Raw genomic sequence first — 21,306 nt, 5'->3', positions numbered from 1 at the left:
CTATCACACTGATTTGGGGCGAGAGAGTAAACCTTGCGTGGATCCTTCACCTTCTTTTGGGGGTTCAGTGTCATCATTGAAACAGGGTCATCATATCTCACAGCACTAGTGTGAGGATCTACGAAGAAGGGAGAGTACAGAGAGCCTACCCTGTGGCAGGCTTCTGGCCCATGGCCCTCTTTACCATTGTTATTCCAATAATTGGTGGCTCCTGAACTCCATCACCCCTAAAACTGCCCTGTGCCCACTCCTGTCCTTCTGCCCAGCTCCCTTCACGCAGCTATGGTTTTACCAGCCTCTCTTAAATGGAAGCTGGACCAGTGCTACTGGATCATAAATCACCCACTTGCTTTGTGACTTTGGGTAAACCCCATTCACTTTTGGGTCTCAGTATAGCTATCTGACCACGGGACTGGGTTCACCTGCCTCAGTACCAATCTCCTACTTTGATGGAAACCTTACCAGGAGCTCCGGAGGGCCAGTCCACAGACACTCAGGACTTCAAAATAGCAGCATTCTTTTTTTTTTTTTATTTTTTAATTGTCCCTCCAGGGCCCCCGCACACATCCAGGGATGGGGAGGATGGTTGGCCACCATGCCTCTGGCTATGAAAATCAGCTTCACAAGAGCTGGGGCTGCCTTTCTGCCTGCCCTCAGAGGTACCTACAGTGGGAGAAGCCAAGCCTGACTAGGAAGCTTGGGGCCAATTCAAAGCCACAGTCCACACAGGTCACAGAGGTCACGGGAACCTGGGCTCCTTCCCTGGGTTGGTGTTGGGGCTAATTCAGGGACTATAACATAGGCTACATAAAAATAGTTTTTATCGATAGAATAAATACATTTTCTCTTTTAATATGGACACATATTTTACAAAAGAGCCCCATAGCACTATGGGAAATTAAGACCTTCTACAAAAAAGAAGATGTAATTTGGATGCAATAAAGCTCTGGTGTTTTTAAGGTCCCTGTCCTGTGTGAACTGCCTTGAGGTGTCAGCACCCTCTGAGGTGGTGTCAGATGGCGGGCGTGGTCACAGACTCCTGTGGCTTCTCTGGCTTCTCTGCAAGGGTGGTCAAGGTCAGGATGGCCCAAGGGTGTGTAGCAGGAAGGGGGCGACGATGGTGGCAGCGATGGCAGGGGGGAGGCCCAGTGTGGGCGCTGAGTCGCTGGTAGGCCCCGCAATGTCCTGCTGCCGGAGTTGGTGTGCGGGCTTGACAAAGGGCTTGGTGGTCCCGGAGCTGGGAGTAGGCTGGAGGGGCAGCGGGGGCGGCGAGACAGTGGTGCTGGAGGGAGGAAACAGTACCGGTCAGCAGCCTCCTCCCGGGAAGAGGAAAAGTCCAGAACCCCACAGCCAGCTCAGCTGACCTCCAAGGACAGGCTGGGCCCTACCTGTGACCAATCATGAGGGTAGGTCCCAGGCAGAAACGATTGCAAAGTCGAGGAGGAGATAGCTCTGAGGTTCCCAGAGTTCCACCTGTCTACAGGTGTTCTGCCCCCTTGTTGCTCCTTCCAAGGTCCTTGAAGGTGGCAGAACACACACACACACACACACACACACACACACACACACACACACACACACACACTTTAATTTTCACATTATCCTATCTGCCTTGGTTGGAGCTTCCCCCATGCCAGCTGTTCAAACAAGATTTCCATCGTCACAGTAAGCCTTCAGAATGGGTATTACCACCCCCTTTCAGCAACAGGGTGGGGGTGGGGGAGACGGACCTCGAGGACACTACCTGGTAGCCGGGTTCTGGGGCAAAGCAGGTTTGTACACCCACGGGGAGGAGAGGAAAGACTGTTGTCTCTCTCAGAGGAGGCAGGCATGGTGCTCCTAGAGTGTGTATGAAAACGAGGCTGAGCCAGGGGGTAGCACATTTTTGCTCACAGAACCCAGTGGTCTTTGTTTCCTGCCATGCTGGCCTTCAACCACATGGGGCTTGTCACGATCTCATTATATGGGGCTGCTTTACCCTCTGCCTCATCCCTGTCACATCCACTGCCTTGCTGTTACTGTCTCACTCACCTCTAGAGACTTGGCCCGGCACCTTGAAGAGCGAAGGCTCACATAAAACACTCTCCACTTCCCACTGACCTCACCGTCATCGTGGGACATATGCTATATGAGGGTTCAAGAACAGGTTTCTACTGAGGAGTCTTAGAACAGTGCCTGGCCCTGGGAGGTGTGGGAAGGCTTGTTTTCTGTTTTGTTTTTTAAATCGATCCACAGCCAATCACTAGACAGAGCTAGACAGGAGTCCAGTCAAAGAGAGAGAAGAGGGATTCTATGAGCAAGTGCATCAGGATCATGATGGGAAAACATGCAGGGACAACCAAACCAAACTAGTGGGAACTCATGAAAGTTGGATCAAAGGCTGTGGAGCCTACATGGGACTGGACTAGGTCCTCTGCATGGTGACACAGTTGTGTAGCTTGATCTGCCTGGGAGGCCCTCTGGCGGTAGGATCAGAATCCATCCCTGGTGCATGAGGGGGCTTTTTGGAGCCCACTACCTATGATGGGACACCTCCTGCAGCCTTGAGGCAGGGGGAAGGGTTTGGACTTGCCTCTACTGGATGTGCCTCCCCATAGGAGGCCTTCTCTTGTGGGTGGGAATGGGAGGTGGGTTGGGAGGGGAGGCTGGGGCTGGGGGTGGGGTGGGAGGAATCTTCGATTGGTGTGTAAAATGAATGAAAAAATTTTCTTAATAAAAAAAACCCATCATTAATATTTTTGTGTCTCTGCCTCTTCCACTAATAACATCTTTCATTTGCAATGTACTTCTGAGTCACCATGCTCAGTACAATACCTGTGCCACATTACTGTTTCTGTTGAGCTTGAAGGAGATGAGGATTCTTAACTAGATGAGCTGCGCTGGGGCCATCTGTTTCTGTAGCATGAACTGTGAGCCTTAGTGAAGTGCACTGTTTCCTGGTAAGACCTTGAACACTGATGTGCAGGTTCCAGGGTCAGACTGAGGCCTTGCTGGCTGTAGCCCCTGGAGGGGATTAATGCCCGTGCCTAGTAGAGGTCATTACCTCATCCTCTACCCTCCTCCTCTTGTCTAATGAAAAAGAAAACTGCAAGTAACACACACACACACACACACACACACACACACACACACACACACACACACACACCATAAAAGCCCATGCCTAGCTGCTGCTGTGTGTCCCATCCTGGGTAGTTGGGAGGCTCTGAGGGTTAGCTTCAGGGCAGTGGGCTAGGTGCCCTGTGAGGTGGCTGGAGCCAGGGCCCAGGCTGTCCTTGGGGGGCAAAACCAAATGGGAATTACGTCTCACAAGGCACCTATAGGCATTTTCTTTCACACTTTGAAAAATAAAGATGAAAACTCTCCCTTGGAGCCCAAGTGGGGTTTTTATTGCTTGGAAAGAGTCCCAGGAAAATGAAGTGGGACTGGGGGGCGGGGATGAGCCCCTCTGAACACAGCCTCCCCCCTTCCTTCCTAGCTTACTCAGCTCACAAAGTTGGTCCCCAGTCCAGGTCCCCACCCCCTCCCAGGCTCATGCTGGGGAAAATTGTCTCATGGCACAACGGTCTAGAGGCCAAACCAAACACACGGCACATTCCCAGGCTCTGCAGATGGCTGGCACTGGGGGCTAAGTCTGCCCTGAGCAGACAGAACCCCAAGTGTGAGAAGGCCCCTCTGGCTGACTGGAAGACAGAGCTCTGTGCAAGTCTGGGTTACCTCCTTGGCTTGATCTGTAAATGTGGGCCAATACTGTTTTCTAGGCCTCAGTTTCCTGCTCTATACAGAGAAAGGGCAAGAATGGAATTAGGGACTTTGAACTGCTTCCCAGCAGTAAAAGCCGGAAGTAAGAACACAGGCAGAAATCCAAGGGCAAGTATAGACAAGTGAGGCTAGTTGCCCGGCACTGTCAGTTGCCACCCCTTCCCGGAGGTTCCCTGGAGCAAGGATGAAATCTGGCACTAGAGGTCTGGAAGATCCCTCCAGGACTCAGTCCTGGGCATCACTGACATTAATTTTCTTGCTAATATGAGGAGCTGGTGGCTAACTAGGAGGCGCAAATGTACTTTTTGCTCTTTGAAAACTAAAGATGAAACACCCCCCTACCCCCCCCACCACCCCCTGCCAAAGCCTAGAGTTTTTTATTGCTTGAGTGGGGTCTCAGAGAAGTGATGGGGGGAGGTGGTTGGTGAAGAGGACCTGCCTCTAGTTGCTTCCTTAGAGACCCTCAGAGAGATGCAGGGGGCACCAGCCTTGGAGAATGCAGGGCCTGGATGACAGGATCCTCTAGGTCATCACTGCAGGAGAACTTGTGATTCTTAATTGGATTTTGGCCGCTTTGGGCCAAGAAGTCAGATGTAGGCAAAGACCCAACTTGCTCAGCTTGCCTGCTGCTTTCCCCTGCCTCCACCCGGTACCTGGAGCCTATCAGCCTTCACATCTTGTGCCATGATTCCTTCCCTGGGAATGCATTTACTCTTCCCTCAACCTTGCAGACTGTGGGTTAACTGTCTGATGCATTCTAATTGCTTCATAGTGGGCCAGAGGTGGAAGAAACTTTCTGTCCTGAGATGGAAAATGGGCCCCTAGATGGGAGTTGCCAGGGCCTTGTATAGCTGAGGCTCCAGAGCCTTTTTGGTGACACTGTCTTGGGAGCCATATGTCACTGTCTACCACCAGCACTAATCCACAGTAACGGGTGACTGGTGTGTGTCCAACATGTCTTTGCGAAATTGGGGGTGGTGTTCCACAGCTCCCACCCATTGGCTCACTGATGGCTTTAAGTCTAAGACACACTGAAGGCCTCAAGAAAGAAGCACCTTGCTAGGGAGACTGATCCCAAGTCACCTCAGACCAGAGACTCTGGAAGTAACATTAGCAGCAGCCACTTCAGGGTCGCTGAGGGGTTGACGTTGGCTTTACTGGCATCTCCTTACTGACAAAGCCCTGTGGGGTGGGACTGCAACACTACTGTCTGATTCTTTCAGTGGTTTTTTTTTCCTCTTTTTTGATGACTGAATGACTTCATTTTCCAACTCTCATGGGGTACCACCCACTTCAGGGGGGGGGGTTCTGGCCTGGCAAGGACACTTTAGCTACCCTGGACTACCCCACATTGTGAGGAATGAGAGGAATATCTTGAGCAGGACAAGCAGCAGACAGGAGGTGTGCAGATCCCTTCTGTACTGTGTTCCCTCCCATCGCTGAGGGCTTTGACATGTGCACCATGTACGTCCTGTACTTGCCTAGTGGCACTCACCAAGTCTGCTACATACTGATGCTCACCTCTGGGCCAGGCTTTGGCCAATGCCCAGCAGCTGGAAGGTATTCTCTTCTCTAGACCTGTGCATCCTCAACGTGCTTCCAACCCAAATGTTCCAGTCACTGTGCCTCCATCTGTTTCCCTCTTACACACACACACACACACACACACACACACACACACACACACACACACACCTGTGTGCTTGCAGACTTGGGGACACGGAGAATGAGAGCTGGCATAGCCTCCAGAAACCAGCCAAGGCCCTAATGGAGCAGGAATCACTTTAGGATTGCCGCAGGCCCATGTTTTATGGGAATGGTCTCTGTCCTGGCTTGCCCTGGTCACACCTTTCCATGCTGTCTCTATCTGTGCTCAGAGGTAAGGGATTCCTGAGAATGCTCCGCTGCCATGCATCCGTCTGTGGACACGCTCAGCCCTTTCCACGGGTCCCCATAAATCATCCTGCCACAGGCCGCTGCTACTCTAAACTTCCTCCACTCTGTTTACATCTTGGGGTAATGAGGGGCGAAGGGAGGCCAGCCTGCTCCAGGTGGTGTCCCAGCCAGGCACTCACAGCCTGCACCCCTGGTTCCCTTCTCCTCAGACTCGAGCATACAAAGACCCTTCCCACCTAGTGAGGCCTCGGGTGACCTGTGGCCGTCCAAACCAGACCTGTGCCCAGGATTCTCCAGCCTAGAAACAAAGGCAGAGAAATGTAGTGTGGACAATGGTGCCAAGAAAAGGGCTCCCATAGGTGGCTAGGGCAGATAGGAGAGCTCAGCCAGGTGAGGATGGGAAGAGCACTTCAGTGGTGGGTGGCGAATATGAACCTGAAGAGTTGGAGGACAGTTCTGTGTCTCCATCTCTCAGCAAAATCACTGATCTGGATGACTCTGATTCCTTCCCTGTGAAACAGGCCTGCTTCCTGTGACTCTGTATAGGACTATGAAGTGATGGATGTAAGTGCCCGGCACAGTGAGAGCTTCACAAAGGCCCGCTTGCATGCCACCCTAAGCAGAGAGAAGCAATAGCATGGGGGGGGCAGCATGGGACAGCCCAGGGTGGCCCATAACCTAGAGAGGATCCAGTGGAGGTGGAAGGCGGAAAAGAAGGGGAGAACCCTGAGGCAGGCAAGACCAGAGACCAGAAGACCCTCAGGGGCCCTGGTGTAGGAGTGTAGATGGAAGACGGGCAATCAGAGGTGGAAGTGGAGAGCCAGCTCCAGCTGGATTTCAGAGCAAAGTGAGAAGTGGAATAAAACAAATCTCTTTGTCAGAAGGGCTTCAGATGAGCTCCTCTCTTGTCCTCTGCTCCTTCTCAGAAAACTGGAGACTTGGGGAGTCTGGGAAGGTGGAATGGGTCCTTTGCACATGGGAGGGAGCCTGTGCCCTGTACTTGGACTTCCCAGGGAGTACAGGGCCCGCTTTCTCAGGAAGCAACGAGGAACTTTAAGAACGGCTCTTTGGTGGAACATTCTCTTCCAGCCTGAGCAGAGGGAGGTGCATCAGCCAACCACAGTTTTACCTGCTGGGGTGGAGAAGGGTTTCCCTCTGCCAAAGAAAAGCTGCCTTCTTCCCCGGAAGCCAGGGCCTGCATTCCAGATCCTCTGTTGTAAAAAGGAAACTGTCCGGTGTCGTTTGTCTGCCTTTCCCTTTCAGACACAGTTAGGGACTGGGGGCACATTACCAGAGCTGACAGCCTAGCCTCCTGTTAGTTACCCCATGAGTTAAGAGTCCTCAATTGACCAGGACTGTGAGTGAGTGACCAGACTATTCAGAGCTCCTAGTAGACTGCTGGTAGCCTGTAAGCTTGCCCACACCTGAAAGATGGAGCTTTTTAAAACTCTAGACTCTTGCACCCAGTTAGGCAGAGTAGCCCACGCTGGGCACCCAATCTTAGTGTGTCTCAGCCAATAAAGCTACAGTGATGCCTCTGTGGTGGCATCTGACTCTCCGCAGAAGTACATTCTCCAGTAGCCCACAGGAGGCGCTGTGGCACCAACACCTAAAGGCTCAGTGGCTTTGATGCCTACCCATTAGAAGTCTTTTCATGATAGTGCATGCCATGCTCTTTGTGATGAGGCCTGGACTACATCAATCTCTTGTCACTAGCTCAGTCACCTGGCCATAGAAGAGCCAGGAAGTGGAAGGTACTGGTTGGTCAGCTTCTGGGTCCCTGGGTGGCCCGGGACAGGCTCTCTGGCTCCATATCTTGGTTCATATTCATGAATACACAGTTGGGCCAGAACTCCCTAGAGCTGCTTGGAACCTCCTGGAGCACACACCCCAGGCCTCTTCCCTCTGACTCTCAGGCGTGAGGTCTGTGTGGGGCTGAAGATTTACTTACTTAACAAGTACCCAAGGTGATTCTGTTCAGGATGCTGAGGAAAATTCTGGATGACATTAAGATCCGGACTGGAACTCTGGGTTCTGAGGTTCCACTGTCTAAACATCAGATCCAGGAATGGGCTACCACAGTGGGGAGGACTCCGGTCCATTCCTGAGACATTCCTTAGTGACACTATTCACTATATGTAGGGATTTCTGCCATGCAGCTGACTCAGGGAAATCGCTCTGGAGAGGAACTGAGTGAGGGGTGTTAGACAGAATCTTGGAGCAACAGGAGCTTTGGCGACAGGCTGAGGCAAGAGGTGTCAGCGGCAGGAGGAGCAATATGGGAGGAGGGTGGGAGAGTGCCAGAACCTCAGGCTGTGTTCTGTACCTGCCTGTTTACAGAAAGGCTCTCAGTGACACTCTGGAGCCACAGCGTCCCTCGCCTGGTGTCCCTTTCTCTCACGGGGTAGGGGCCCCTCAGAGTGTCTGTTCTCTGGTGTCACTGCTCACACATTCCCAGCACAGAAATCTGACACTTTATGGCATATTCATCCTGCCGTGTTTGCTCCTGCTTTTATCCCCATCCATGGGACAAACGGATCAGGGGCAGGCCAGGCATGGTAGACTTCTGTTCGTGGCGCCGGAGGATGCTTCCACGTCTTCCTTTCAATTTTAACTAATTAACCGAGTAATTACTGGCTGTCCTGGGGATTGAGGCCAGGGCCTTGTGCATACCAGGCAGGAACTCTATCATGATGCGACATCCTCACACTTCTACTTTTTATTTGGAGACAGACTCTTACTAATTGCCAAGGCTGGCCTCGAACTTGCTATCCTCCGGTGTCAGCGTTTCAGGCCCCATGCCACTTTTAAACTGCAGAGAATTCTACTTGCTGTTATGCCGAGAATAAACCTCCAAAGTCAGATGTGTACATGTTCGATGCGCCCCAGAAGGTACCCCTGGAGATCCTCAAGAGTCCGGGAAGACTGCCTCTAAGCTTCCCCTCTGACCCCTCTGTCCCTGCTTGCTCAGAGCAGGGTCTGCGGCAGTGCCCTAGGCCCCAAGGGAGGCTGACAACTAGCTCCTAGGCAGCCTGTCCCTTCCCAGCTCACCTGTCCTCGATGCGGACCCAGAGGTCGTTGAACTGCCTCGGCCGCTGGTGTTTGTTCAGCCTCTTGCGCCACTTCTGGCGCCCGAACTCCTCCAGCTGGCTAAGGCTGTCGGGGAGCAGGAGGTGTGGGGACAGGACTGGATCTTCCTCCTCAGGAGGGCTGGTGGGGGTTGCTGAGGTTGCTTCTGGGACTGCAGCAGCTGGGGTTGCTGGGGCTGGACTGGCAGCAGAGGTGCCCTCCGGAGAGGGGGCTGGGCTCCCAGTAGCAGGACTGCAGGGTGGAAGAGAATATGAGCATGCCATATATACAATGGGGGGATGCAGAGGGAATGTCATTGAGGAAAGGGAAACGGCCCTGCTGGGGCAGGCTGGAGGGACCCAGGGCAAGCACTGTCTGTTAGAGTGGGAGACACAACATGGATTCACTCTTTCATCTTCTAGTCCATGAACTCCCTGCAGCCAGCACTTCCTAGAAATTAAGTATCAGCAGTGACCCAAACAGATGCCCCCGCTGCAGTTCATACCCCACAGTGGGAGACGGAGTCAGACACACAGAATATCACGTGGACACACTGCTGAGGAGGAGAACATGAGCATATGGCAGAGACAGGTGTGGGAGCATAGGGATGGACAAGGAGGTCTATGCTTATTATTTCATTTTGATCAAGGTTTCATCAGCAGTACCCCTGGCGGAGGAACTCTAGGTGAGTTATCTAACTTTGCTGTGCCTCAGCCTCCTATAACATGGGGGTATGATGGTCCTGTACCTTCCCGGGGACATGGTGAGTTTATAGGTAAACACAGGTGAAGGGCTTAGAATAGTGCCTGGCAGTGGCAGGCAGCCCAGGCCACTGAGTAGCTTATGATGGTCAAGCTGTTTGTGTGCATTGGATGTCTATGGATCATCTTTTGAATGGAGGCAGGATAGGGATGCCACTGGAGCTCAACCTGAAGACTGATACATTCAGTCCACATCCCACTTGGTAACGCATGGCCCAGATTGTGGATGGGTAGCGCTTGGAAAGGGGATGGAAGAACATTGCTACCCGCTTCATCAGGATGGTATGGTGGTGAATGAGCACCGCCATTCAGCACAATGCCTGATACCTACAAAACCTCTCTGACGCGGGTCACCAAGCAAAAGGACCTGACTGTGCAGGCCCTCAAGGGTCATTTAGTCATGTTTGTGGAATTCGTGCTCAAAGTAGGGGTATGCCTCTCAGCCTGCAGACACTCTCTCTTTTATTCTTTGCCTTCTGTCCCTCCAAAGGAATTCCTTGGGGACATCTGGCCCCCGAGGTTTAGAAGTGGTTTTAGGAATTGTGTCCAAGCAAACAGCTTGCAAGGGAGGTGGTACCCAGGACTGAAAGCAGCCTCTCCTCCCATCCTACCCTCACACTGCAACAGTGAGTGGGTGAGGGGCTTCTCTCTCTTTGAAGAGAAAAAGGCCATTGGCTCAGCTCATCCTCCCCCAGCCCCCATGGCAACTCCAGACTCCCAGGGTCCAGGCTATTGGAGATGCTGCAGCTGTTGAGGAGATAATTCAAAACAGTCAGACAAAAAGATAGCTACAGGAAGCACCTGTGGCCAAGGATGGCTTTTATTGTCGTTGCCTCCTCAGCTTCCCCACCCCCTCTGCCCTGCTAGCTCCTTCATCCCCCTGTACAGGAGACTAAGGCTGAGAGTTCTCTGAGCAGAGCTTCCAGCAGAGCCGGTGGGGGCAGAGGAGGGGATCTCCTCCTCTAATGCCTGCGCTCCAAGATGAATAGGAGCCTGCTTGCCTCCCTTGCCTGCCTGGCCACACACAATGAGCTTCAAGGGAAAGATCCTTGGGGGTGTGGGGAGAAGGGTGAAGTGAGAGAACAGGAGGGAACTAGAGGAATGCCTTGACCCTGAGGCTACCCTGCATCCCTTATTCCCCAAATACACCTGCCCTAGTTCCCTCCAAGACTTCTGGCAGAGCTTGGGGAAAGTGGTGGGAGGCTGGGATGGAGTCCCAACACTGAGGCTCGTAACTTCCTATAGAAGTCACAGGGAACTGGGTGTGTGTGGTATGGAGCAGTCTGTGCTCTGGGGACCCAAGAGAGCTTCCTCTCCAAAGGTCAAGGTCTCAGTCACTCTTGAGCTCCCTGTGCCTAGAGTAGGTACTAAAAGTAGTCAGGAGCTGAGGGAGGCCACAGAACCAGACTGTCGTACAAATGTGTCCTTCTGCAAGTGAGTTCACAATAGGCTCAGATGCCCTAAGTCAGGAATATTTACAGTTCCTACCTTGCCAGGATATGGCAATGAGTTAGACACATACAGAGTGAGTACCACATGGAGTAGCCGCCAATACCACTTGTCTGCTTGTCTGTGACTAAGGAAGCATTTTTTGGTCTTGTAGCCATAAGGCCAGGGGCTGAAATCACAAAGGGGCCATCCTTGTGGGTTGGTGAGGTTCCTGCATAAACGCATAGATCTCTGAGTTTGAGGAGCCTGACACTTCAGGAGATCTCGAGTCTGGTTATTGCCCGATGCTGGAACTATAGAAGCTGAGACAGGCAGAGCTGGGCCCTGCCCCGGGGAAATTTCCAGGGTGGTGATAGGCGGGGTGGTCTAGAATAGGAACCCACACAGGAAGAGGTTGGGAGAGGGGCTCTGTGGGCAAAGTGAGAGTGTCCTGGCAGGAGAGTTGGAAGCTAGGAGCACAGACTGAGGAGGCAATGGGGAAGATACAGGCAGGAAGCAGAGGATCATCAGTGGGTGGGACAGCCAGAGGGCTGTGCAGTGGAGATGGACACAGGGAAGAAAACAAACTGTAGCCTCTTCTTCCCAAGGCACCATCTGCCATGGCTGTCCATTGGCTTTCAGCATGACTGAGGTCACTTATGCCCCTGCCCAATCTACTTGTATCTGAACCCCAAGCATCTTACGAGTCCTCATTCTGCCCCCATTCCCACTGCACCAGGCAATCCCCAACAATACTGCATACCAGCCTACTCACCCCATCTGTCACCTTCTAGTCACAATGCTTGGTCCGGCCTATTCCCAAGAGGGACCCCATCTCACAGCATTCTGCTTCACAGTGCTCCCTGAGGCCTGACCAGGTCACCGGGGCAGTGACCACAGCATGTGGTGAGGCAGCAGTCAGCCAGCCCGCTCCAAGATGCCACCATATACCCTGATGCTTACCTGTGGATGGCTTGCCCAGCAGGTGTGTGGTCCACCTCCAGCCCTGCCTGTCTTAGGACATCGATGACAGTGTTGTTCCCCAGAAAGTGACCTGGAACAGAAGATACAGCGTGGTCTCAGCCACATGCCAGGTTGTCATCCAGTGGATATACGGCCATCCCTTGGGTTTGTGTCTGGGCTAATGAGTTATACCAGTGGAGGTTCCCCAAGGGTCTCCTGGATGGGCATCGGGACAAGGAATGCACATATGTCAGCAACAGGGTTCCTTCACATCCAGGTAGTGTGTCCCAGTAGGGAGATATAAACCTGGTCCACCCAGCCTGTATTCACACCCCAGCTCTGCTCACAGGCTGCATCTCTGTATGCTCCAGTTTCCTCACCTGTTAAGTGGGAGTAATTATAATCACCTTCTCCAGTCTGTGAGGCCTCCAGAGATCAGAGGCTGGTGTGCAGCAGCCTATTGCATCACTGTGCCTAACGCCACTAAGCTGACCCTAGGGCCAGTCCACCTAAGGTGGGTAGCCTACAGCAGTCATGAAAGGCCTAGCTCTAAGAAACCCCTCAGCTCCACAGGTCTATGGCTCCTCTTTGTAAACTCCATCAGGAACTCATGCCTCCTTTCCTTAGTGCCCCAAGAGCCCTCCAGGGGGCAGAGACCACCTTGTCATAGCCTTACACATAGTCTTACACATGCTCAGCATGTGCTGGCTGGGTCTATGCATTTAGATTAATTTCTTCACCATTTATCCATGATTGTCTACATACTAGAGAAGCCATAAAACCCTCCTGAATGCAGGACCCCAATAGACATGACCTAAAGGTGGTGCAAACAAAATGACTCTCCTAACATGGTCTTCTGCATGCGTGTGCGTGTGCGTGTGCGTGTGCGTGTGCGTGTGCGTGTGTGTGTGTGTGTGTGTGTGTGGTCCATCTCACCTCCCACCCACTATCGATTCTCTCAGCAAGCATTTACAGTGCACCTGCTCCATATGAGATACCATAAACACACAGAGAATTTAGTCCAGGGCCCAGAAGAAGGGAGTGAGTGGTCTCCCTTTACCAGCACACAGGTAAGATGTCTGCACCTCTTCAAGCTCTGGTTAGGGAGAGTTCAGGGGAGGCCAAGTGATTGTGGACATAGGACAGCCTGGGTTAGGCCCTGCCCTCTTCCCAAGCCCTGCCTCCTGGCCTCAGTCTCCCTACGCTTGCTGTATGAGCAGTTTGGGTTGGCCTATGCTTCCTGAGTGCTCCAGCATCTCCCCACGCTGAGTCTGCCTCATGGTTCCACATGCAACACTGCCTTCCTGCTTACATTTAGCTCGGAACCTGGGCATGGGAAGCAGGGGGTTTGATCACTGTCCCCTGACTCTGATTGCCTGTGACAATTGGTGACAGGTAAGAAGCAGGAGGGTCAGCATGCTGACAGCCCCAGGGAGGTGGAGAACACAGTGGACAACCCGGCAGGCAGAGACAAGCTCCTGACACAGAGGGAGTCTGCGGGGCCTGTGCAGTGGCTGGAGCGGAGGGGCCATGCTCAGCTTGACACACCTCCCCAAGTCCAGCCATGTCTCTCTAGCTGGTCAGTCAGAGTAGCTGTGGTTCCACCTGGAGATCACTGGAATGACTACCACACAGGGAAGGCTGCTAAGGGTTCTATCCAGGATCTGCTACTCTTCCTCTGAACCCCTGGGCATGTAGGGGACCTCCCAGTGTCTGTCTTCTCTAGGTCAGAGGGTGAGGTTGGAGTGCAGGATGAACATGGCTCATTTCATGGTCCATGGGGGAGAGTTTTGTTTCATTAAAAACCCCCATGAAAAGATATTCCTCTTTCTCTACTACCCTTCCCTCCCTCCTCCTTTCCCTTCCTCTTTTTTTTTTTTACTTTCTTCTCCTCTTCCCCTTCCTTTTCTCCTTGATTCTCTCCTCTTCTCACTTACTTACAGCATTGGTTTAGTGAGCATTGACTATTGCAGATCCCATGACATAAGTATATGACTCTGGTCTGTATTGAGTTAAGAGAGCCTAACCAGCACACAGGCTGAGGGAGAGACACAGGCTTGTCCTCAGCATGCAAAGTGAAGGCCAGATTCTGGGGGACCTGATCATACCTGTGCTTCTGTGTCAAGATCCTGCCGGCTTTGTCTTCTCCCAGTCTTTGCAAACGCTGCTGCCCTCCACTTGGAGCCCCTCCTCCCGTCTCCACTGGACTCCCATCCTCACCTAGCAGTACCGCCTTCTCCAGGAAGTCTTCCCTGTCACTACACTAATGCCTCACACACGTGCACAACTTCCTGTGATGTCTTGTGCATTGTAGGTCGTTCCCAGATCCCGAAAGCCAGATTCTGAGACAGAGAGGGGCTCCCGGTGGAGCGATGTGAATCCTTCATGCCCAGCCAGTATTCCTGACATTCCCCCTTTCTGGTGTTCGGTCTCATGAGACCCACAGCGGCAACTTCATAGTGTCCAAGCCCCCTTCTGGCCTGTGCATTTCTCATCATGCTCTTACTCTTCTGGTGACGCTCTTGGTGGGCTTTCTTCTGCCCAGTCCAAGTAGGAGCCTTGGAAACTTGCTCTTGGCCTCTTTCCTCTTCATCCTGTTCACACTCAGCTACCAACCTCATCTCTGGTAAGTTCGGTGACCCACAGTATTGATGACTCTGGAACTGCCCTCTACTTCAGACATAGTGGTGCCCAGTGGCCCATGGACATTTCCACCCAGCCCTTCCATGGAGGGAGCCCACCAACCCTGCTTTCCCTCTCTCCAGGCTGGCACTCTGACTCCACTGGACATTGCTAATCAAGCTACACTGGCCCTTATCCTCCCACAGCCAGCAGAGACCCCCTGGATGTCACCTCTCAAATACACCAGACTGCCCAGCCACTACCACCTGCAGCAGAACTCCAGAGATCACCGTTCTTTATTCCCTTCCCACTGCAGCTAACCTGACCTGCCCACAGCCCAGAGCTGACTCTGTTGGAACATGCTCTCTAAGAGCCACCTGATGGGGGTGGGGGTGGGATATAAGCTTTTTGAGGGTGGGACCATGCCTGATTCATCTTTGTCCCCAGAGTTAAGCCCAAATCTGGCGCACCACCGTGGCTCCATGAATGTTTGTTGAATGAATGAGTGACACAGCTTGTTACTCCACATCCTTTCCATGAGCTCATCCTGTCCCCAGGAGACCCGAGTTTCCCCTGTCCTTGTAGCCCAGCCCTAGCCCTTGGTGATTCTCCCCAAGATCCCACCAGTTCTAGGAGCTTGGCCCCTATGCAGGCCAGAGTCAGGGTCCAGCGGATGCTGTCCCTAGGGGTTGGCAGACAGGGCTTAGGCTTGCCTCCAAAGTTGGAAATTCTGGACAAGGCACTACCCCCATGCTGGAACCTGCAGGCAAGGTGGTGGAAGGTTTCCAAAGGGGCCCCACGATGTTGGGGCTCAGCCTGCTTGGCTTGCCCAGCCTCCCTGGGGCTCCTGGCCACCACTCAGCATCTCCCTCCAGCATTAGCTTCCAGCTGTTCTCTGGCCAGCTCTCTCTGCAGGAAGACACGTTCCATTTCGATTGCCGAGTCCAGAGAGGACCACAGAAGAGGAAGGCGAGGGTGGGGCACAGGGAGCCAAGGAGTCAGGAGGGAAGCAGGAAGAAAAGCAGAGGGACTATCACAGGGTAGAGGTAGGGGTGAGTGGGGAGAGAACTCCAGGACCTGGGAAGCAAAAGAAGGCAGAGAAGAGGAGCCAGAGACCAGCTGTAGGAAATGCAGCTTCAGAGACAGAAGAGGGAAGAGGAGGGGGGGGGCGGTGGTGGGGAATAGCAGGACAGAGATGGAATGACATCCATAGCGAAAAGGAAGAGGATGAAGCGAGGAAGAGGAAAGAGGATCAGAGTTGGAAGCAAAGAGCACACTGGGGAGATGGAGATAGCCCCAGGATGGGTGGTATTAGATGGACATCAGGAGGATCCGGGTTCAGGGAGTACAGAGCGTCAACACTGAGGGGCGGGGCTGCCCTTGTCTCCCTGAGGAAAACCAGGGGTCACTTACAGATACACACACACACACACACACACACACACACACACACCACACCACACCACACCACACCACACCACACCACACAGGAAAGGGGCAGTGAAATGTTTCAGAGCTGAGAAAAGGTTTCTTTTTTCTGGGTGCATGACGGGCTGTGCCAGTACACAAGGCGTTGGGAACAGAGAGCACAGTCTGGCAGCCCTACCTGCCCCTCCAGCATGGGTACGTAGGGCAGGGCAGAGCTTGGACACAAAACTCCACTCACCAATGAACCCTGTGGCCTTGAGTAGGTCCCTTTCTCTTTGTGTCTCAACTTCCCCACGTGGGGTTGTCCCACTGGCCTCCTGGGCCTCCCTCCACCAGGTAGTAACCTGAACACATGGAGCAAGCCTCCAAACCATCCTCGAAGTAGCCCTTGAAGGTGCTCCCACTTTACAGATGAGGAAACTGAGGCTCAGTGAGGGGAGCAGGACTTGCTCAAGGTCACACTGCTGGGAAGAGGCTAAGCTTTTTGGGCTCCCTCCCAGAACTGCCCCAGGTCACAGCAAGCTCTGTCACGCCCACTCTGAAGCACTTGGCAGCTGCTGAGATACCAAGATCATGGTTGGGGGCAGGAAATGGTCAGAAATGTGTGTACCTTCCAAGGTTCAGCAGATTGGAGAGGAAAGTGTGTCAAGTGCTCAGCATGAACAATGCTCCAATTAACAGGGCAATTTCAAGACTGCAGTGGGGGGCTGGGTGGCGGAGGAGGAGAGAACCAGATGTTCCCCCGCACAGGCTCCAGAGTAACTCGGGTGCCTTCGGCCAGCACACATGTTTTCTCTCCAGTGAGCACGCGGGTTTCCAGTTTTCTCCTCCTGGAAGAGGCATCCCAAGTCCGTATTTATGTTCCGTCTGAAATTAATGCAAGGGAAACTTTCAAATGCGAATCTCACTGCCAGGGCCTCCGGCCGGATATCAAGCCGGAGCTGTGTTTGTTTTCCCTAGGAAGTGTGACAGGAGGGATGGATAATGAGGGGCACCAGGGCTTCTTGTCTCTCCCGGACCGTGCGGAGGGGAACTGGCTGACCTGGGCCTCCTCTCCTGCTCTGCAGTCCCCAGCACAAGGCTGAGCCTTCTCAGTTCCTCGGGGACTCTGACTTGACACTGCCTCTGGCGTAGCCAGCTTCATGCCAGGATCTGAGACACACTGTAGTCTCTACCCATGAAGAGGGAGACAAGCACACACAGGACAGTGATGAAGGGCACAGGGATCAGGGAAGGAAGATGGAGGGATGATGGAGAGGGTAGCTGGGAGGGCATGGTGCCAGAGAGTGTAGGCAGAGAGGAGAGACGTTGGTGTGTGCTGGAGACAGCAGTGGTTCTGCAGTTGAATATAAAGAGGAAGAGGAGGTGGGTACTGTGAGGCCTGGGGCAGGAGGGACAAGCTGTGGAATCCTGACTGCTGCAGTAAGAGAAGATGGCAGACTTTAGATGGGACCAGAAAACTCCCCAGAACCATCTAGCTGACCTGGAGGGAGCTCTCTACTTCCTGAGGTGTGGCAAGGAGGAACATGGGCATTCTCGGAAGTTGGTGATGCCTGGGTGGCACCCCAGCCCCTATGTCCTCTAGTAGCCATTGCTCTGCTGCTGTGTGGCAGCTTCTGGAATGCTAGGTGTCGAAAATGAAGCAGTGATGGATGAAAGGCCGCCTCTGCTCTGCCATCAGTGTGGCAAAGGTACACACCACCAGGAGGGGCAGCTGCAGGGGGAATGTGCCAAGTGTTTAGATTCATTTTCTCAGCTTCCCAACTTGCCCAGGCTATACAGGCACAAAAGGAAGGCAGAGCTGGGTCTATGTCTAGGCATGGCTCAAGTCCATAGCAAGGCACTTGGGGAGTCAGCTGCCCAGACAATGGCCAGCTTCTGGGCTCTGGGGAGACTCCCCTTTCGAGCAGCCTGTACCCCAGAGCCTCTGCCACTCTCTAACAGCTCTGGAGTGGGTCTCCTCCTCAGGATGCCACTGGGTGTGAATTTCTGCTTAGGAAGCACCTCTCCCCGTATCAAGCCATCCATTTGTTTCTAAAACCGCAAAAGAGTTTGAAGCTTCTAACCCAGAGCATCCAGACAAGCAAAGGAACACCCACTTCTGGCTTGTGCTGGGCTAGCTTGGATCAGAGGCTTTCAAAACTGAACATTCTGCTCTGAGGTCAGGAGGCATGTCTCTGCTGACACCTGTCATTTCCAGGGTGACTCCGGGTAACTTAGGGGGAGGTAGAAGTCACGGAGGCTTTGGCTAGCCTGGTCCCGAGCCTTGGTGACCACAGTACTTTATCTAAAAACTTTTACAGGCATCTAATGCAGATCAGATGCACGCTAGGCTGCAGGAGCTCCCCCACCCCCCAGATGAGTCAGAGATGGCCCTCTTTCTTCTGGTGCCAGATGACCACAGACACTGGCAATAACTATAAGTATCAGGTCCCAGCTGTGGCCAGGAAAACCACTCTTTATAACGCCAGGCTCTTTCCTGAGGTTCAGTACCCAGGCCCTAGGACCCTCCGTTGGCTAGAGGGACAGAAGCTCATCCTGTCCTCAGCCTCACTGTTACTTAGCACCAATCTTGGTTCTTGAGATTTCCCTGCAGTACCACAGAGGTCCTCTAGCCTCTCATCTGGGGTGGCCTGCCTCTCTTCCGTCCAGGAGCCTTGTCCTTGGAGGACAGTAGGCTGTGAGAAACCAGGGGTCCTGGAGTAGTAATGGCCACACAAAATTATGCTGACCGGCCATTTAAGCCATGTCTGGCACTAAGCTATTTGGGTGCTGCTCACTGACTCCAGGCCAATTACAGAGGGGACTCAGGCTGGGAGAAGTGGAGGTACTGACTAGCCCAGAGCTACTTCTCAGGAGAATCGGGGTTCTCCCACAACCTACCTTCAAAGGCCACAAACTAGTCTGTCATTTCCTCCTATTGCCTTCTTGGCACTGCCCAGCAAGAGTGTCAAGCCCACAGCTGGGCTCAGATCTTCCACCGACAGCACAGCCGTGGAGACGAGCTGGGGGACGTGGCACACAGTTCCTATTGACTCGCCCTGTCCACGGAAAAGCTAGCCCAGCACAAGCCAGAAGCGGGTGTTCCTTTGCTTGTCTGGATGCTCTGGGTTGAACTGGAATGGTTCTGGGAGAGGATGGTAGTCGCTGGAAACATGCTAGCCTCTAGATGCATGTGTGGTGTGGTGACAGGACTCTTTTAGCACTACTGGGGATTCTGAAGCACTTCTGGAAGGTTTAGCCTCGTGTTTGTGCTTGGGGAGCGGGGCAGGCATAGATGCTGTGGGGGTGGGGAAGAAGCTATTGGGAGGGCAGCCTCTATTCTAGACTCTGACTGTTCCTGAGCCATCAGAAAGCTCCGAGGGGCTTCTCTTCTGCAGGTCGTGAGTGGAGAAGCAAGTGCAAGTGCAGGGAAGGATGGATCTTGTCTTGAGGACCAGGGGATTGGTGTGAGAAGCTGGAGGGCCTCTGGGCTTGCATAAGGGACATTTCAGCTGGCTCCCACCTTCTCCAGGAAACCTTCTCTGAGTCAGCCTCTGCCAACAAGCATGGGATGTGGGATGCAAGCAACCTAACAGCTCGCCTCTTGAGGGTCCCTCACTGGGCAGATGGAGTGGGAAAGACTCCGAGAAGACTATAGGAATATCTCAGAAGGCAAGCTGTTTCCATGACACCAAGCTGTTTCCCTTTCCCACCCTCATGGCCTGGACTTCACTCTTGTTGTGGCTTACTTTTCTCACTGATTCTCCTTCTTACCATTTGCTGCCTCCTCCTCCCACACCCCAGAAATCCCGCTTAGCATTAAGCCTCTCTCTGCCTCTTGCCTCAGCTTGTGTGGTTTGCTCAACCAGACCTAGGACTCTCTTTCTAGTGAGTTCTCAGGCCTTTTGTTTGTTGCTGGAATCTCACCTTCCAAAAGGTGGGTACAGTGTTGCCAGAGCCCCTAATTCCAACCATGGAGACAGAAGATTTAGCTTCTGGATCAACTTCTGCTTGGGGTAACATAGAAGTGAATGGCACTTCTACTTACATACCTAAGGGTCATCTCATCCATCCATCCATCCATTCATCCAATTATTCATTCTAAAGGTAAGAATGAGCATCTTCTGTTCCAGGGGTCAACTTGGACTAAGAGATGACAGTGTGCTGTGTGAGCAGAGTGTGAGAATGAAGTTCCAGGGCACTGTGAGAGTTTGAGACAGAGGGCTCAAGCAGCTGGATGATGCTTTGGGGAGCTTAGCCACAAGGAAGAGTCGTCACCATAACCTCACTAGAACTCTGAGGCTCTCTTGCTTCCTGTGTGTACCTCTACTTATCAGTCTGCCAAATGGAACTGAAGGAGTATCTTGTCCTTCCAGAAAGCCCTGAGTATGAGTGGACTGTTAAAATTCTACAGGAAGTAGCTGCTTAATTCATTCATTAATTTATTTTTGGTGGTGCTGGATTAACGCTAGGCAAATGCTTTATCTTTGAGCTATATCTCAGTCAACAGAGTTGCCTTTAGCTAAAGTGTGCTCATGGCTCAGTATGGTGGGCTAATAGCTTTCTTTTCTATCAAGTATAAATCTTTACCACTAATGTGTTCTTGCCTCAGGCCCATGAGTGTGGTTCTGAATGAGCTTCAGCAGCTTGAAGGCTGAGTGTCCTGGATGTCCCAACACTCAGAGCAACAGATTCGTGTCTCTGACCCCGCCTGCCTTCTTTCTGTCTGGATTTTGCTTCCTGTGGGGCAGTTGGTGGCTGCCCTAGAAGGCATGTTCAGGTTCTGCAAGGTTCTGTACTGCTCCCAAGTCTCCAAGAGCGATTGAAACAAAAACCATGCTGGAATGTTATGAGCCTAGAGAGCCAGGATATTGCAACCAGGCAATTAGAGCAACAGAATGCTGGGGTCCAAGGATGTGGGGTGTCAGAAGTTCAGATTGTATTCATACTGTAGTGTGCGAGGGCCACAGAAACTGATAACTTCCAACTGTTGGAGTTGAAAATGAAGGGGCCCTAAAGGCTACCTGTCTTCCTGCCCCACACTCAGACTACTGGTGACTCATGCTTTCAACTCAGCTCCTTCAGTTCTGAATCACACATTTTATTATTGAAAAAAAGATGCTACAAGATTCTTGAATGGCTGAACAAATAAACATCCCGAGAAAATCTATTTCTCTAGAATGAAGGATAAGATAACCATTTCCTCCTAGTGCCTAGTAAGCCCCCTCTCACTCATGAGATGCCCTGGGACTGAATGGAATGTACTCAATTCTATATGACTTAGTTCACCATATCTTTGTACAAAATCTGCCAGGTGCTAGTAATTTTGCGATTGTGGACCCTGTCTTGGTATAGTTCACATGCACAGGGTGGTCACAGAGCAGGGAGTGTGCAG

At 52.6% G+C, this 21,306-nt stretch overlaps 1 protein-coding gene across 1 annotated transcript in view; it reads right to left on the bottom strand.

The window, feature by feature from the left end:
• Positions 1-532: 532 nt before the first annotated feature.
• Positions 533-21,306, bottom strand: part of Trabd2b (TraB domain containing 2B) — a 202,149-nt gene continuing 181,375 nt past the window's right edge. Inside the window, exons 5-7 of the mRNA XM_028889125.2 lie at positions 11,880-11,970; positions 8,710-8,979; positions 533-1,282 (exon numbers count right to left, since the gene is read on the bottom strand). Of these exons, the coding sequence (XP_028744958.1) occupies positions 1,078-1,282; positions 8,710-8,979; positions 11,880-11,970 (566 nt within the window). The 3' untranslated portion in view covers positions 533-1,077. The remainder of the gene's footprint in view (positions 1,283-8,709; positions 8,980-11,879; positions 11,971-21,306) is intronic.

The sequence above is a fragment of the Peromyscus leucopus genome, chromosome 2 (genome assembly GCF_004664715.2).
Source record: "Peromyscus leucopus breed LL Stock chromosome 2, UCI_PerLeu_2.1, whole genome shotgun sequence".
Lineage (NCBI taxonomy): Eukaryota > Metazoa > Chordata > Mammalia > Rodentia > Cricetidae > Peromyscus > Peromyscus leucopus.
This window is presented reverse-complemented; position numbering and strand designations above follow the sequence as displayed.